Genomic DNA, 19,582 nt, shown 5'->3' with positions numbered 1-19,582 from the left:
TGATATTAGAGATGTTAGAAAATGCTTGTGAATGACAATCTTTGCTTACACTAAAACACACCCGAAGGTGGGCTATATGCTTAAATACTGTGCTCTGTGACAAATGACAAACAGGACACGAGGCAGAATAAAGGTTATCACATTTATTGGTAAACACAGAAAGGTACATTGGATAAACTCCTATAGAGTCTAGGAATTTCACTAAAACTTAAAAGGAAATCGCCATACTAAAGTGTCACAATGACCATCTTAACAAGTGAAGAGATGCTAACAGTTAGGCAAGTGGCTGCCCTACAATACCCTATCATATGGATTCATGTTCCTAAATAATATAATCATGTAACCAAGGGTATCAGGAGGGACTGACTAAATGGTATTCAAGGACCTACCTAAGGGAAAGATAAGCTATCCTAAGATTCACTAACTGATATCAAGCATAAGGGATATAGTGCCTAGCTCGTTTCTCGACTCCATGCAGCGAGTGTGTGGTGCCTAGGATGCTTCTTGGCAACCTAGCGATAGAATGCCCTGCTAATTACTTTGCAATATCGTTGCTAGGGATTTAGCTCCTTCTCATTTATTAGCAAACTATGGATAAAGCACCCTACTCATTTCTTTACATGCCTACCAGCAAATGCTGCTACCCTCTTACTTTAGGATACACATCTAGCTCAGATAGTCCCAGCCTCCAGCCGTGGGTACCCCTCCATGGCTATTTGGCAATAGTCTCGGGAGAATAGCTCAACGCCAACGTGCTCGCCTTAGAAGCAAGACGACACAGAGCAACACAGGTTTGAGCCCCGGGTCCGCGCTCAGAAACCTCTGAGTATTAAGCTTGTTATAAATAACCTATCATATCGTATCATATCATATGAGATCATACCTTACGCATGTGCCTACCAGCAAGTATTTCCTCCCCCTTGCTATTGCCTTTGGCCCACTCCACCAACTAGTATTCTTCCTCCTTAATTAGTGTAGCCGTCAGACTGTATTATAACACACAAGCCAGGGGTCCCTCTTTGGGGTCAAAGTCTCCTTTTCTTTCTTAGTGTCTGTTGTCTTCCCAGGATCTGATTCATTCAACGGGTTTGTCTCCCATACGGGGTCAGTTCTCCCCCTGAACCACTCTCTCTCTCTGTTCTTTCCCTCTTGTCTACCCAACATCTAGGACTGAGGCAACTTGCAACTCTCCAGATGTTTTGGAGTCTGACTTTCATGATCTCTTACTATCGTCTATGTTGGCTGAGGCTGATGGCAACTGGAGTCCAAAACATCTGGAAAGCCAAAGGTTTCAGACCCCTTGTCTAGAATATAGCTATCACCAGGCTGATAGGAAATTCCCTTACAAAATGTAGAATCTGTCGGAAAAAAGCATTATTAATTCTATTCAGATTTTCGTCCGTAAAGCGATTCTGTTGGCTTGGAAATATGAAAATGTTCCCTTAGTGACAATGTGGAAACCAACCATGTCTTATTTAGGCACAGAAGAATGAAAGGGCTTAAGCAAAAGATACATACACAAGTGATGGAAATCATATGGCTCCACTGTGGTGATGTTATATAATGCTAGGATGTACCATGCACACCAGGATGGGATGCTTGTGCTTACAGGGTCAGATAGATATGACAAAGGGTATGATATAATTTGATTAGCATGGTTTGTCAGGAAAAAAAGAAGATGTCCCAGTTGCTTGGCCATCACTCGTAGATTTGTGGATAGAATAGTATTATTTATTCACAGCGCTTGGTTACTTTAATTTGACTTTGGTGCTGCTCGTGTACTTGATTACTTGTCTGCCGGAACACTAAAACCAGCATTCTCAGAAGGGGACTGCAGTGATTTCGTCCGATTGAACCCTCTTTTGCCGATTCATAAAGTCGCCAACCACGCTGAAGCAGTGCTTTTTACTTTGGTGCTGCTCGTTGTGATGCTGGAAATGGACCGGAGGAACAGGACCTCTGTATCCTTGTCCTTTATGCCTTTATCATGTATGTTCTGTCCTGTTTTACGTGCAGCAGTTCATTTGGGACTTCTGGCGGTGTGGCTCTTCCTCTTTTTGGTTGTGATGAACAGACCCTTGGCATACCCTTATGGCACCCATGGGTGGGGGTACAACCCTGTACCCCTAGTGTATGTTTTTGGGCACATCTATGTGGCCCACAGAGCAGGGTATGGGCTGGTGGCAGCTCCATGCTGAATTTGATAGGTGCTCTGATTATCTTCGATTTTGGGGTACCCAGGCCCTGCCATTGGAATCAGTTGATTCTTGATAGGAAACAAGATGGCCCTTGTGGCCTCTTGCCTTCTATTACCTTGTTTTCCCGAAGTCCCGGGAGGCCGTAACTCTGTCCCTTCCCCTGACTGGCTGTTGGGTGGATGTTCCTATTGTGGGGAAGTCCAGGCCAGACTGGCTGGAGCCTTCCCAGTGACTGTATGTTGTGGGTACGCCTGTGGGTTGGGAGCTGGGTGAATGGAGTGTGTGACGAATACGCATTCAGTGTGATGGGTGTCTCATTTCTGGTGTGTGACACAATGACTGAGACAGTCCTGCCCGAAACTGGGATGAATGCAGTGTGGAGTGCTGAAAGGCCGGGTGCTTGTCCGAATCCACATTTCGTGATGTGAGTGTCTGGATGGAGAAGAATAGCCTGAATGCACTGTGAACCTGATTGGCTGCCTGCCTGCCTGCCTGAATGTCCTTCTGAATGATTGGTTGCCGGAGTGTGACCCAGCAGAATGAATGAGAGATCAAACAGTATATCTGGGGACCTCTCACTGATGGAAATCGTTCAGAAGCTGAAGTCGATAATTGATGCTTACTCTTGAAGCCGAGCCTGAAGAAGGTGGTGAACCGCTGTTCCTTTCAACGTAATTTAAAAGCTGCTGTCCCTTCAAGAAACTGATCCAAGAGAGGACCTGGCTATGAGACCTCTTACTGAGCTACGAGGGACCATCGTGCACCAGCTGATGTTTGCCAAAGCTCCCTGGAAGTCAGACCCTAGAAAGGCTGCCAAACGGAGAAGGGCAACCCTGCGGTATCCGAAGTGAAGTCCATTGCCATCAACGACTGCAGTCGCCGACTGGAGCAGCAGTGCTCCTTTGCCCAAGACATTTGATCCAAGGACTCGCTTGCTCATCACCGTCGACCACTTTCGTTTTGCTAGAGAAAGTCAAGGTCGTCGACGACCAAGGAGAATCCAACGGTGGGTTTCCCGCCACCCGAAGTCGTCAAAGATGCCAATGAAGATCAGACAGCCAGCCATGGTCGAGTCCCGATCGCCGATGCCAGACACCGACGACCCAACGCCCTTGCTGGGCCAAAGTTCTTTATAGATTCTTTGCGACAACTAACTATTCTCGTCGAGGTATACCGCACGCCTCTTCCTCACAGAACGTTCACAAGCTTTCATCAACGAGCACCGCGAGGATCAAAGCTGCTTCCACAACAACAGTGTTCCCCTTTTCTACACTTGGATGCTTGCGACCCGTGGCTCCTGCCTTAAAGAACTCTACAAAACCAGGTACAATGGGGTCGTAGAACCTTTAGAAGGAATCAAGACTATATTAAGCATATCTGGACTGGGCTTGTCAATACGCTTTATTTACAGGTTGACCAGGTGGGGGGATCCTCACGCAGAACAGTCTCTTGGTAGTGGGATAGATTGTTCTGCCATTGTTTGATTTAACTTGCATTTTTTCTGTGGTCTATCGTTGATTCATTTTACAATCCGATTCGTATGTCATTTGAACTGTTAGCAGTTGATGCATTTCAAGGGAATCGATAGTTAAAAGTGGTACCACGTAGACCTGTATATATTTGCCATTATATTATTGCCAGAGTACAAAGTGTGTTATTGGGATTGTGTATATAACATGAACCTTAATTTATATAAAGAACTGTGTTTTCACTAACATAGCGTGTGGACATTCCTTTGTGGGTGCTTGGGGAGTACACTGTACTTAAGAACCATCCCGCATCACCTCCTGAGAGCTAACCCTTGATTGCTTGCCACGTTTTACCAATTAGAGAATGTTGGCTGGGGTGCTCTGTGCTTCAACTCTGCCATATAGACAGCAGGAGTACAGATAATCCCCCTCCAGTCTTTACACTTGTGTACTGATGAAGTTTGTTATTTGATTACCTGCCGGACCATTGAGACCAGCATTCTCTAAGGGTGACTGCAGGGATTTCATCCCATTAAGCCCTCCTTTGCTAATACATAAAGCCGCCACACACGCTGAAGTGAGGCACAAGCATGTCGCCATCATGCCATCAGGCATGCAGGCGATGGAGGCAGTGGAGGTGGAAGGTGCTCCTATGATGGATGGAGCAAAAGCTGTGCCGGAGGGATTGGTGGCCCTTGTAGCCCAGGAGATAGCATTGGAGATTGGATTAAGTGATGGGCCAGCAAATCCCCCACAGAGATGCACTTACTTTCTAAATAATCCATGCACATGCCCCTTAAATGTAATCAAGGACAGTGGAGTAACTTTGCTGAAAATGTTGGGGGGGAGGGGACATGACATCTGAAAATAAAAGTGCCCCAGCCAAATAAATGGGGACAAAATGGTGCCTCCCCCCTTAAATTACACCCATGATCAAGGAGTCAGCAGATGTGCACAATAATTCGCAAACTGGGGCAGGTGCAAAAATAACCAATTTTGCATGGTGTGCAAACCGTTATCTACCTGCGTGCCAACATCACAGACCTTTGATATAACTACATCATTGGCATGCCTGGGCCCTACATTTACGAGCAGTATTATGATGATATTTAACAAGTATGTAGGGGACTCAGAACTTCTAGACCTCAAAGCTATTGAAGAAACGTTTATTAAATCGACGATGTACACAGAGGGAAATACGTCCCGAAAACACAGCACCACTAGCGATGTGGCCCTGAAGGTGCCTCAGACATGTACAAGAGAGAGAGAGAGAGAGAGAGAGAGAGAGAGAGAGAGAGAGAGAGAGAGAGAGAGAGAGAGAGAGAGAGAGAGAGAGAGAGAGAGAGAGAGAGAGAGAGAGAGAGAGAGAGAGAGAGAGAGAGAGAGAGAGAGAGAGAGAGAGAGAGAGAGAGAGAGAGAGAGAGAGAGAGAGAGAGAGAGAGAGAGAGAGAGAGAGAGAGAGAGAGAGAGAGATGGTGTCCACAATCATACACAAATAGTTCTGATTGCAGTAAGTAGGGCCCCAGATACAGACTTATTGGAGGAGAATCAGGGGACGCTAATGACTTTTGATTCGGACCAGGGGTCTTATTGGCTGATCAAGTGGAGGGGGGAATGGAGGATGGAGAGGGTATAATAATATAATTATAATAGTTTATTTTATAACACACTAAATACCGAAGGGGTTTCTAAGCGCGGACCCGGGATTTGAACCTGTGTTGCTCTGAGTCGTCTTGCTTCCAAGACGAGTGCGTTGCCACTGAGATATACTAACCATGCCAGTCTTCTACCCTCAACGGTGCGGGAGGATAGTGTCTGCTCATACACTCAATACCTAGCACTGGAACATATGCTCATGGTGGTAATTAACAAGTGTGAAGATATGGAAAAACAACTGAATGACCATACTGTATTACTTAAACAGGTGCTGAACAACAACGTTGAAACCTGTAAGAAAACAAATGTTGCATGTGATATTGATATGGCAATAAGGAATAGGCACAAGGCATTCTCACATGAGCCAGTTAGCATGATAAAAAGGATGTGGGAGCTAGTTTAGGTGCACATGGTATGGCCATGGAGAAGACATCTTACATTAACAATTGAACTATGGTGGAGCTAATAGCGGAGGGAGATAATAATGTGGGAATAGTGATTGAGGACAGCGTCGCAAGTCTTGGACTATGTGAGAATAGGAAAAAGAAAGGAAGGGTGAAAAAGCAAAGATTGTTATGTGATGTAGCCACAGCTAAAAGAAATCTCAAGGCAAAGGATAGGCAAAAGAGGGTCATTATATTTCCAGACTATGATATGGTCATACTGATAGAATCTGAGAAGGGGGAGCTTGAGCTGATGTAGCAGCAGCCCAAACCTGGCTAAAGGAATGGTAATGAAAGGAGCAAGTGCATTAAGGGAAAATAAAGGTTGCAGCGAGAACAATCTGACTCGATAAAACGTAGAATAGGGGAAGTGAATGCCCGGACTGGTCTAGAAGAGGTAACCCTGAGTAATAATGTCAATACTCAGCGCTCTAAGTATAACAATATAAGAGTTCCTAACACAGCAAGGAGCCTATGCATTCACGTGTTAGATTGAGTTTCTGGTTTGGCTTTGTCAAACAGGATAGAAAGACAAAAAAATCCATAGTGAATGCTGAAGAGTTAATGGTGATGGATGGGTTGGAGCTACTCTTTTCGGAAAAGAATGAGACACTAACGCTAAGGCTATTGGTAACTCCCTAGCTAACATACCTATTAGCGACCCTAATATAGATGACTGCAATACAAGAGTATAGGTGCAGGATCATTCAAACTTCTGTTGGCATTATGACTAATAGCATTTTTTAAATTGAGGACAATAGGCAATGGGCAATTAAATTAACCAATGTGTTGGCCCAGGGCACTCGTCCTCTGATTATATTATTAAGGGAAGTTGCCAGTGGTGATGATGTACTTGTGGATAGCGGAAGAATCAAGGTTGCCTTTGTCTAATGTGGTGTTTCTAACAAAATAATTAATGGATTTTCTAACAGAATATGAGAATGAGCACTGGGTTATGATTGCAGTAGCATAAAAATTCCCATAGTGAATTATGCTATTACGGGAGATGCACATGGTAGTATGGGAAACTGTAAATCCAGGATGGGCTATGAGAGTAATAAGGACCCCTTAACTTAGCAATGAGTGTTTTACGGTCTGTTCTTGGAACACTAGAGGATTTGGCCATTATACTGCAGGAGGGTTATTTGAAAGTTGCCATCTATTTTTGGTTATGCTGCTTTAAGAGACATGGTGTTTGGATCAGATAGCATTAGATGGTAGTGTGGCCATACACTCACCCGCGTTGAAGGGGGCAAAGGGTAGACTGAAGGCAGGGTTCCACACATCAATTGTTAATACATGGTCAATACAGAAGCCTGACTGCTCCACGGATAATGTCCTGGCTGGGATTATAAAGAGAAATTGAGAAATTGGCAATAGCATCCTGATAGTGAACATATACGATCCACCGTATAGGACAGGGTATTTCTTTCAATAATAAATGTGATGCAGGGGCTTTTGAATAGATGGGGAGAAATATCACCAATAGTACAGTAACTGAGGGAGATTTTAACACAAAGATCCCACCATCTACGGAGGATAGGGGGTCCTCACCAGCAAGGACTACACAATCAGATTGGAAGGGCCGATCTTGGGCTAAACTCCTTTATCAATATGGAATCCATATGCTTAATGGCTCCTATATGGGAGAAGCACTGGGCGGGGTGATGAGAATTACCAATAAGAGTTAATCAACTGTCGATTATATCTTCGTGAATAAAAAGTAATGAGTGGGTGAATACGATAGAGAAATGTACTAATATCTTGCGGGATATTCAGGCACACATTTTATTCTGTAGGAGGCATGCAGGGTTTAGCCACAGAATATTACGGAGAAGGGAAGAAATCCCTTCGACCGAAATATTAGTTTGGCAAAATAAACCTTGAGGAATGATGTACAAATTATCATATCCAAACAGAAGGGTTCCGGGGGAGAAGGGAATGCCCCATAACCCAGAGCTTGTCGTGGCACGAAAGGTTCGGAAAGCTTTATATCAAAAGGTTGATACTTGCCTATTTTAAAATCGAAGGACCAAGAGATATGGATGTCGCTAGCAGATCATGCAATCTTCGGTTGACTGGGAGCAATTTATTACAGAGAACCTTGGGCTTGCTAGTAATGAGATACTGGATAAAAGTGACCACCTCGAAGGATGGGAGTGTAAAGCATCCATCGATGACATCAGTAGGATCATACGAAAAACGTAATTCTTCACAAGCGGTTGGGCCGGATGGCACTTGTAAGGATTTGGCTTGTTTTACCGAGGTAAAAAGCAATCGCAGCGGAATTGACCATAGTCTATTTCACCGCAAATACGTTTTTACTTCATAAAAAAACAAGTCCGCAAAGCCACCTGTAGACCCACAACCCCCCCCTCTCCTACTTACCTTTTCTCCCTCTGTGTTACGCTCACCTGGACCCCACAGGGGTGTCGATCGGACCCGGACAGCTGCGGTCTCCGTCAACATGATGCATAGTGCAGAGATGACTGTCTGGACTGGCCCGCCTAGTCTTGTCTGCTGGACCCGAAGAAGTATTTTCCTGCAAGTGGAGACAGGGATTAGTCAGCAGTGGGTTTTAGTGATGGCCTCCCAACTGTTCTCGCTCTCCCGCACTAATCACCTCTGATATGCCCTTAGTAACCTCACCTTATGTTTGTAAAAGATGAGCTCTCCATCCTGCGTTTCTTGCAGGGGCGCATAGATACCAGTTACTTCACTGGTTTGAAGGCGTTGGGAGAGTTCCGGTAAGCATGGACTCTGAAGTCCCAGGCGGGATTGGTATCAAGTTCAAAGAGTTCAATGTGCCCGATGTTCACTCTTGTCCCGTTCCTTCCTTAAGTTGCAACTGAGTTCGTGAGAAGAAGGTCTCGTAGCTGCTGCTGGCGTTCAGGTAAGAGTCTGTGTTACCCAACACTATCCGGTAACTATTGCATGCGTTAACGTGTTGTTTTTCTCCCTCTTTACAGATGCGGCATATGAAGATATGGAGAATAATACCGCCGGTGGTAAATAAGGTAAGTCTATGGTGGTAATAGGTATTTGTTGATTCCCTTGGCTCACCTTGTTATTCTTGTGCCCCTAGGTGCCGGAGTACAGCGAAGAAATGATGGAGACAGTGCCGGATCGAAAGATGCTGTGAGAACTGGTGAGTATGGCGCCGTGCTGGAACTGGCGAAGCGACGTGTGCAGGACTGATGTACTTTCCAGGTCGGGAGATGAAATGGATCCGGAATCCGGTGAGGAATTTGAAATAAGTTTGTTTTCTAACCTTGTCCTTTTCTTCCTCTTTATTCTAGGAGCTCCGGATTCGAGGCGGGCGTGGCAGAAGACTGGATGCTGGCTGCAGGCACGCGGGCGTGGCAGAAGACTGGATGCTGGCTGCAGGCACGGTGAGAGTCACGCTGCTGGATGCAGAATAACACGAAGCATGTGCTGCTGTTCGGGCGTGGTTTAAATAGCCCCCAAAGTAGTCCCAAGAAAGAAGTTCCCCAGGACCACACCCAAGTAGAAAATAGTCACTGTAGTAAAATAGTCCCATCCAGGCCTCACGTTGGCTTGGATTTATTTGCAGCATGGTCTGCATGAGGTAAGTAAAGTCTATGAGCCTGGTGCCTATGGCGCCAGGACTGATTTTTATTATGAGCCTGGTGCCTACGGCGCCAGGACTGAACCCAGACAGCCCCTAGCTGGGGCTGCTGGGGTTTTTGTAAATGTCTGGATGCCAGCTCCTGGGGCTGATGGGCTTGATCCGGATGCCAGGGGTAGGCATCATGACACTCCGCCGCCTCTCCTGTACCGAGCGGCGTCAGTCCCGTCCCTCTAACGCAGGTCAGAGCTGACGCTGCAGGGTCATTTTTTCTTTTTTTCTTATTTATTTTTTTGACGCCCCCACTTCCAATGTCGAGGAAGCGGGGGGGGACACCCCTGCAACCGCAGAAGCCAAAAATACTGAACATAGGGAGCAGGGGGACACCCCCGCAACCCACACTCCTCATGTTTGGTATTTTATTCTTCGTACTAATGGTACTGGCCGAACTCGGCCAAATGTACCAATCGAACAAAAATGTTCAATCAATTTGGGTATTTCCCACAAATGGAATTGTTGGATATATGGTGATATTAATGGTCTGCATGTGATATGTGGTATATGAATGATATGTATATATGATGGGGATTTTAAATGATCTAACAAATGGATTCATCTGATGTATGGTGATGTATGCATGGCTCCTGGCGATATATGTATTTTAAGAGATTTTATATAGATGGGATTCATGATTTTATGTGATATACGAATAATAAGAGTTGTCTTATAGATATGATATAGATGTATATAATGTCTATGTGACTATGTGTACACCACTAATAAAACAATAAAAAAAATGGTAATTGCTGCAGGGATTTAAATGAAGATTCCATCAGCAGGTGCTCAAACCAGCTCCTGGGTATCAAGCATGACCCAGCAGGTAAGAGCTATCTCTGCGGATCCAGGCTCCAGAACATAGCGTGAACAAATCTAACAGCCACAGGTGATGCACACTTTATTCTCATTTACATAGGATTCATAATGCTTTAAATGTCTTCTAGATGTTTCTAATGCTTCTTTATCTCATGATTACAGTAAATCAACACCATATTGGTATCTTTGTAGGGCAAAAAGGGTTCCTGGTTGTAAGTAAGGTCAAGCTAACCAGGCTCTCTAAGGCCAGAAGCAGGAGCTAAATAGCTCCCAGCAATTTCAAATCAGTCGCTGGATTGCGCATGTTATGCTTTTCTTTATTTACATGTTCATATTTTTGGTTGTTATTTTCAACAAGGGGAATATTGAGTAACTATATACTAGCATTCCCTCTGTTTTTCTCCACAAAATGCATGGATTAGATCTTGCCATTTCTGGTTATGCAATATGATGCAGATAATCAAAAATATCCTTAACATTCAAGTTTATAACAGATACAATCGTACCAAACTAAAAATCCTCATTTGAAAGCCCTTTGAAACATTTTCAGTTAACTGCAGCAAAGAAAGTCTTACCTCCCATGGAAGATACAGCCTCTGGAACATAGCTTAAAATCCTGGATTAGACTTTAGTCTCAAGTGAAATGCAATACTCTAACAGGAATCATCTAGCGCAAACTGTAAGTAAACATGACATGGATACAATATGTTCTTTACGCACCGGTTTATGTAGTCGGCCAGCAACATACAAAGTATTCCAGTGAAGAAGATCCTTAATCAATGTTTCAGTGCTTACTACACCATACTTTATAATCTAAAAATTTCAACAACAAAAAACATTTTCTCATTTGAATATATATGTATATATGAACATTGGATTAAAGAATGATTGTGAAAATTACTGTCAATACATCACATGCGTACGTTGGTTACATTTCTGAAGTAGCTTTTTTGATGACACCACATAATTATTTACAGTTAATAAATATGGCATGCTTTCAGACATTTTCAGTGTATTACAGTGCCCAACCAGCAAATTGAAGCACCTGAACATGCGTGTGTAAATCCATGGTCTCAATCCAGCACAAGCGACTGATGATGGAGTACTGAAAGACAATGCAGATGTAAGCAACTAACCCGAAGGATCAGGTGGTTGCATTTAAGGGCTGCTCTGGTATACAACAGAATAATCTGGTGAAACAATATTCAAGACCCAGGCAGAGCTTCAGAAAATATACTGATATAGGACTCTTTTATTCTCTACCTTTGAATTTTGGGAGTGAACTAATTCTGTGATGTAAAAAAGTAATTGTAACAAGTTCAATACCTTATCTGTGCCAGGCTCTGTATCTGCATATCAGAGTTTATCTGTCAGTTTCCTTTGTATTACTACTTTACTAGGTTCTCTGTTTTGTGTTTTAGCGTTTGTACTGTTTTTTTTTTCCATCTAACAATGTTCCTTCCCTTCAATCTCTCTGAAGCAACCGGTCAAGCCTCTATGGTTCTCATTTTAGGCTTTTAGGTCTCGGTTACCCTCGACACAAAGAGCCTGGAAAGCACCAACAGAGACCCAAGCAAAGTTAAAAGGGTAATGTCTTTCTTGGTGTTTTAGAGGCACTCTGGACGAGGAATAAAATTTTTTTTTTTAAAAAGGGATACTTATCTTAGGGTAAAATCCTAAACAAACAATAGCTCTGTCTCAGGGTTAGCACTCCCATTGTTCACACAAGGTTTTTTACTAATTATTACCATCCCACCCAGACACTTGTAAGGGTATAGAAACATTGTAATCAGGATGTGAATATCAATACCAATTCTGCCCGGGATACTTTCCTAGATCATTAATCAGGTCAATATTAGGTGTTAGTCAGGCTTTCCCAGGCCGATCCCGGTGGCAATAGGGTCCCCCGTGTACCCTCTTGAGGTCTCCTTACCCAGCATCTTTGGTTTTCTGCCGGGGAGTGGACCAGATGCAAATCTTGTTCACAAATCAGTTTGTTCCCTCTTCACAAAGCAATGTCTCTTGTTCAAACAGTCTATGCCTGTGTTCCTCCCGTTGTCACCAACAGTGGATTTTACTGATTTTCTCCATGGATGAGATCCATTAAATGATAAAGTGGCGGGTAAGTGACCTTCCCAGAGTGGAAAGCATCCCAAAGATGCCTCAGCTACTGCTTTTGCAGACCTAATTTGAAGGAGTCGGCGCATTCATCCAAGGCCCACAACGAGGCCTGGAATCATTCTTCTCCAGAGCCTTGCTGTCAATGCTCCTGTAGCCCTCATCCTGCCTGTATCCATCATCCGGAACCAGCGGTGCGTTGGGATTTTCTATGTGTTCACCTAGCTGGAACGCTCATTTCCAAGGTCCACCGCATTAGAGTCCGGGACCCTCTTCAGGGCAACTTGCATGCTCCATTTGCTAGCGCTTCTTCGGCTAGCCTGACATCTCACAGAAGATCCTCTTCCAGAGCAACATCCGTAGGCCCAGATGAAGACAGCAGCCACTGCCCGCCGAAATGTCCTTGGAGCAGCATCCAACTTGCAGTCCTCTCTACACCATCAGGAAATTATTTTCCAACATTGACCTTGGATTGGTCTCTACATACCCACAGCAACCACATATTGGTCCCCTATACAGCCAGGACACAATTTCCTTTGAACTGGCCCAGAGCCTAGAATGCAATGTATAGGTGCTAGGAATGCATGTCCTCCTCATCCGACTACATTAGGCTCCAGCTTTGTGGGTTGTTGATTTATTTTCACTATGAACTCTGCATGATACTGGTTTCAAAGAATTTGTTTTTGATGATCATGTTTTTGGAACACAGTTGTTTTACATTAGATAGATATGTACTTCTGTGTTAATCATTATTCGAGAGTGTACTTTACATTGTCATTTTTGCATTTTCTCTGCTTTTCTGCTTCATTTATGATTGCATTAACTTTGTCTAGAAATGTCTTACAGTCAATAAATAACGGCTACTAAGTCAACCGTTTTTTTGTTCTTACATGGGCCCTTGGTTTGTGCTTTCCAGTTAATATGGCCCACCTCTGTCAATTGATTTGAAATACCCAGGGCCGTGACAGGGATCCACGTTCTCTTTCCTTTGAGGCCAATTTGACTAACGCCTCACCCATTTGGAAAAATTCACACTGAAACCATAAGTGTGGTTTAAAATGTGCATGTTAAGGCCAGAACCCACTTGTTTGCCTAATGTCTTCTTGAACAGGAACCGCAGTGCCTCCCAGAAGTGAGGTAGACCAAGACAGCATCTTTGAGCGGTTCTGGTCCACCTCTCTGCCTTATGGTCCTGAACCTCTAACGTCCCAACCCTGTCTTTGTGAGGACTCCTCACTTCTTTTCCCAAAATCTACTCTCCTTCTGTGGCCACTGCTACTGGATTCTGACCCTGGGGTTGGATATGCGAGGGAGGATCACCTTGGTGGAGGTAACTTGGGGAGTGGGAAGAGGACGTCCTTAGGTGAGACATGGTGTCCCTGTTTCCTTTTCATAATTAACCCTCCATCCCAAAAGCTTTCATAGGTTACTCTAAGCCCTTTCCCTGTTCTTCCCCTAAAACATTCCCCCAAGAACCAACAGTACTCTACTGGGATGAAGAAGAGACCAACTTAAGCGACACATCCTCATTCTAATAATGCACACACAAAGACCTCAACTGGGTACTGAGACGAGTAGGAGGACAGCAAGAGTAAGGAAGGACTACCACTTCAGCAGTGAGTGGTCTAGTCCTTTTTGGTCCAATCATGATAGCAGGAACTGGATTACAGAGGCAGAGGCAGCAGCTGGGAAAGCAACTCCGGATCGGCGGTGCATCAAGAGGAGCGCTCAAGACCCAGCCCACGAGTGGGAGGCCGGCATGCAGAGCGTAGCGGTCACAAGCGTCCTGAACTGCAGGTAAAGCATCATGGAAGGAGCAACGCCACGAAGAGCCGCTTGGAGAAAAAGCGAGGTACCGCACGGAAAGGAGAGAACGCACAGCGGTAGAGGACCTTGCAATGCTGCAAGGTCCGACCGGTGAGCGTGCAAAGAAGGGGAAACACCAGGCTGGCAGGCGAATACACAAACGAAGCAATTAGCAATGTTTTTGAATACCAAACAAAATGAAACCCATAAGTACTTTTGAATACTGAACAGAGTGAAAGCAAGTGTTGAGCACTCGAGAATATTGAGTGGCGTGAACGAAAGGTGGTGAATTTGGCTGATACCACAAACTGTATTATCTGAGACACAAGTATTGGCAAAGTCAAGAGAAAACCAAGAAGGGTACGATAAGCGAAACCAAGTATTGGCCGCAGCCAAAAGAATTCAAGGAATTGCACTACAAGAATAAACTAGCATTGGCAACAGCCAAAAGAGTTCATGGAACTGCATGGTATGAGGAAACCTGCACTGGCAAGAGCCAGAAAAATACAAGAAAGTGTAACAAGTGCATTGTGGTCAACCAAGCCACGGTACAGTGTCAGGAGTGTGGGGCACAGGTGAATAAACCAAGAATCACTGTGAAATTGAAGCAGTGGCATATTGTTGATGGGAAGCAGCCAAGAAGGGGTATATGTTGCATGACCTGTAATGGGTGGACCGTTTGGTCCAACAACTGCGCCTAGACTGAGTGCCCCTCTATGTGGAAAAGACACTGAAAGTATCCATGAAGAAGCTTGTGTTTTTCAACAATCTCTTATGTGATTTTGAAGTCAAGAAACAGAACTGCCTATGTGAACTAATGAAAAGTACAACTATCAAGAGAACTGGGAAGTGTCCCAAGGAATTGTATGGTTTTAAAAAATCTGGAGGATTTGAACTCTTGGGGAAGGGAACCCCCGATGCCTTGTGAACTGTTTTGAACTTGGGGAAGGGGAAGCTGATCACAAGCCAAGAGCTAGAAGAAGCTCTGAACTTTATTTGTAACACTACTGATTTTGATGCGGACATCCCTACAAATTGTATACAATTAGTTGGGAGGGCAAGTATAGTTTTTGGACACAGACAGAAATTTGATTTGGAATTCCCGACACAGACTATTATTAGTTTTCTTTAGGTAGAGAAATCCCATCTTAGCATAGGGTAAGTTAAGCCTTGCTCCATCCTGCCTTTTAACCTTATTAGTGCCAAGGACGAGGTAACTTGTCCTTGGAATTCCCTCCCTGTTGCCAAGGACGAGATACCTCGGCACTCTGTTTTGTGCGATCCCTGCATAGCAGGGATCGCACAAAACTGTAATCCAACCCCCGGGCTATGAGAGGGGGAGGTCCCACTTCACTGCCCGGGGGTTGGAATACCTTCAATTTCACGTTGGCGTGCGTGATACACGGCAAAATGAAATTGAAAGTAAATTCACTGCGGCAATCCTTTTCGGCTGCCGTGGTGAAAAGAGAAGGTAAGCTCCCTTCTCCCTCTGCCTCGATCTCCGGCTGTATTTCAAGCCAAAGATTGAGGCAGGTATCGTTGGAAAGGGGAGATTCTCGGGCACAGAGGCCTCTATCCGTGGCCAGCAATGCCACTGGACCACCAGGGATTTGTTTTGGGAGCGGGGGCTGCTTATTAGGTAAGCGGCCCGCTCTCCCCCAAGCCCCCAAAGCATGGTGCCACAGCTCTGGAAACCCCTGGGGGCAGTGATCATCTGCCCCCGGGTGTGAGGATAAAACAAAATATATATATATAAAAAGGGATACGTTTGTGACTGGGGGGAGGGGGGCTGCTTACTTAGCCTGCCATTTTGAATTATTTTCTTTGTTTACTAAACTTGCCTTGGTGCAGAGGGGCATATTGGTGTGCCAATCTGGCCCCAGGGTGCCTAAACCTTACTGCCCCACCCATTGGGGGGCCTGTCCCACAATATTTGGGGGCCCTCTCCCCCCTCACCCAAAATAAGTGGCAGGGGCACTTCATGCAGGCCTGCCTGGAGGCAGATATCTGCCCGCAGGAAGGGGCAAATGGGGTTTCACTGGGGGGGGGGGGAGGGGTGAGGTTCAGTAGACCACCAGGAACGGCTTGCAGGGGGGGGCATGTTTGAATATGACTTATTTGTTTTTGCTGGTGTGACCGTAGGTAACACATGTTTTTTGTTTTGTTTACAGCTTTTTCTACGCGAGCAGCTGCAACGTTATGCAAGTAGTGTTTTTTATTATTCTATGGTTAGGGCCCACTGCCAGTGGGGTGGGCGAGACTGGGGCTGGATTGTTGGTGGTGTGGATAGGAATGGGCTGTCTGGGCAGATATGTTGGTGGGCTGGGACACAATTGCAGGGGCAGGCCACAAATTGCCCCCCATGCCAGCAGAACATTGGTGTTTCCCTGGGATCCCTCCCATGTGGGTTGTCCGTCTACAAGCTCAGGCTCCAGCTCTGGCTGTGCTATGTTACATATGTCACTTCCGGGGAGGAATGGGGATCCTCCCGGGGCTCCATGGAGCTGCTGCTGTGCTTAGGGGACGGTACACCCACATGGTACATGGATGTCCAAGGCCAGGGACATCACCTCCAAACGTCCTGGAGTTGCGGCTGGGCTGCATTACAGCTTTTCCCTTCGGGGAGGTATTGGCACACTGCTGGGACTCCCTGATGGGGAGAAGCTGTAACGCACGGCAGCCAGGGCTCCAGCAAAGCCGGCGGTAATATCCCTGGCCTTGGGCACCCTTCTCCCATGTGGGTCTTTGCCGGGGTTCTGGTTAATAAATTCAGGGCCAATTTGCGCAAATCAGACCTCTGCAGATTCCAACGGGTGTCCTCTTTTCGGAAATGCATGGGGTTCCCTGTTTTCCTTGGTGGCTTAGACACCCGAGGCCCATATCTGTATGGTGTGCCCGTCTGGAAAAAGTGTGAAATTCAGCTGTCAGAACAGACTTGGGGTTACCTGTGTTTTAGGCATTCCCCTTGGCGCCCAGGTAGGTGCACCCACACATGAGGTACCATTTTCATCTGGACACCTGTGGGAACGCAGGACGGGAGGCCATGTGTTGTTGACGGCGTGTTTCGGTGGGTGAGCCGGATGAAATGTGCGGAAAATTAGTTTTTTTTTGCCACATTTCGGACTTTGGCGGGGTGTCTGGGTAATAAATTGTGGGCTGATTCGCGCAAGTCAGAACTCTGCGGATTCCCACGGGTGTCCTCCTTTCGGAAATGCATGGGTTTCCCTATTTTCCTTGGTGGCTTGGACACCCTAGGAACATATCTGTATGGTGTGCCCGTCTGGAAAAATCGTGAAATTCAGATGTCTGAAAAGACTTGGGGTTAGGGGTGTGTTTCGGCTTTCCCCTTTGCGCCCAGGTAGGTGCACCCACACATGTGAGGTACCGTTTGTCACACAACCCTTTCATTTCCCAAATGTGCCCTACATTTAGTCGCTGCTTTAGGCACCATACACTTTTGTAACCGGCACAAGTCACCTACCCTTGAAAAGGTCTGCCTGTGCTCTTTCTGAAAATGTATGCTTGCCGTTCCTCGCCACATTGGTTTTCCTGATTTACACATGCTAAGTACGTTTGTTCAGGCCGTAAGCATGAAACTCCTCTGTACCATGGCTCAGTGTTTGGCTTGTGGTATTGCTTGTTTTGTAAAACACTACAAAAAATGTGTGCTTTCCTAACTGCAAGAGTCGGGGGTATGTAGCGGAGCATTGCTTTTCTCAAAATTCATAGAAGCCATTGCCATAACAAGCCAACCATGTCCACCACATACCTTTTTTTCGGTCATTTTCCTGCTTTTCCCCCCAATCTATGGCATTTTCCCCTACCTAGTTGTTGCCCGACCTACGCAAATCACCCCTTCCTAAACTTGGAAGTTTGTCTACTTTTCATAAATGTATGCCTTTCTGTCCTGCATTTCGGCTTTCCTACCCTTTTCTTCCATTCCGTCTATGCATGTCCAATTGGCAAAAATGGCCAAAATTGCCTACCTCTCACAAAACGGCTGATAACCACATCAAAATAATTGGTTTTCGTTTCCACTCAACCTGTTCTTGAAAGCCAGGAAATCGGGGCAGCACAGCAAACCATTTGTTCCCAGCTCTTACAAGGAAAGAACCACAGGCTTCTTTGTACATCATTTTATTAGCATTTTTTTGAAAAAACACCAAATCTTCGCCCTTTTGCTTATTTTCTCTCACCCCCCTACAGCAACCTAGGGTCCTGGGTGGCGTTACGCCCGCCTACATGTGGGAAAAAAGGGGCAAAATTTGGCCGAGATAGCTCATGTAACAAAAAAGTTACAAGGCATTGAATGGCGACAAACCGAAATCACCTGGTCCTGGTCCCAGTCACTGATCCCCTGGAACCCCTCTGCACTACGGGACTGTCTCTGTATCCCTACAGCCCCCCCCCTTCCCCAGCACTTGTTCTGCACTTACCTTGCACTTGCCACTAGCTGGCCCTTTTTTATTTATTACTTACGCCACTTACCTTTACTGCACTTCCCCCCTCCCCTTCCCCTTGCACTTTTCCCCCCTCCCCCACCCCTGCACTTGCGCGATCTGAATGACACCTGGCCTAGTAGGATCGTTTGTTTTGTTTCCCCTTGTTCCTCCCCTCCCTGCCTCGTCGCGCCTTGAAACACCTGTGTATAGGCGCGTTATAAATACCATATCATATCATATCATACCAAAAAAGGCCTTGGCACTGGGGGGAAAAACCCATGGCAGTTAAAGGGTTAAGTTAATACACCTTTTGTGACCCAAGCTTGAACCTGTTGTCTGTCTACCTCATGATGCCTTCAGAGTCTTGCTCCCCTATTTTCTGATCTGTTGGTCAACAGTGCCTGGCGGCCTGGCACTAGACATCACATTTTACCTCCTCCCACTTCTCCCAGACAAAACTCTGAAAACTAAAACTCTTCACATAAGGCCCGACACATCAGCATGAATACTTATCATATATGTTGTAATATATGACCAAATGCAATATCTGTAACAACAGTATGATGTTTTGTAGTATTCATAATGTGTCAACAACCGCTATCATGCCTGTACCCTGTAACTAAGTTATTGCAAGTAACAGCGCCTCAATGCCCCTGGGCTGCTTGCGCGCTATATAAATATAAATAAATAAATAAATTTAGCAATATAGCTGGCTGTCTCTAACCTCAGGCACTCCACAAAATGATTGTTCCTCCTCCCACTTCTCCCAGACAACATATAGGCAAGTGTTGTCTTCTTCTCCATGTAGGACCCCACAACCCCTCCAAGGGACTTTCCACAGTCTCACTGTCACTTTGTTTCTTTTCCACTCCTTCGGCTTCTTCATCCTCCTTTGAACTGTTCTGTTTTTGCCTTTCTGTTGGAGTTATACCCGCCACCAAGAAATCCCCCAACCTGGTCTGTTTTCTTTCCTCTTCACTCTAACACT

General features: G+C 45.4%; 1 protein-coding gene across 1 annotated transcript in view; it reads right to left on the bottom strand.

Moving 5' to 3' along the window:
* Positions 1-19,582, bottom strand: part of TAMM41 (TAM41 mitochondrial translocator assembly and maintenance homolog) — a 407,953-nt gene that overhangs the window by 342,280 nt on the left and 46,091 nt on the right. Inside the window, exon 3 of the mRNA XM_069643916.1 lies at positions 10,949-11,041. Within this exon, the coding sequence (XP_069500017.1) occupies positions 10,949-11,041 (93 nt within the window). The remainder of the gene's footprint in view (positions 1-10,948; positions 11,042-19,582) is intronic.

This window comes from Ambystoma mexicanum, chromosome 2p, assembly GCF_040938575.1.
Source record: "Ambystoma mexicanum isolate Mex_15411 chromosome 2p, UKY_AmexF1_1, whole genome shotgun sequence".
Classification (NCBI taxonomy): Eukaryota; Metazoa; Chordata; class Amphibia; order Caudata; family Ambystomatidae; genus Ambystoma; species Ambystoma mexicanum.
This window is presented reverse-complemented; position numbering and strand designations above follow the sequence as displayed.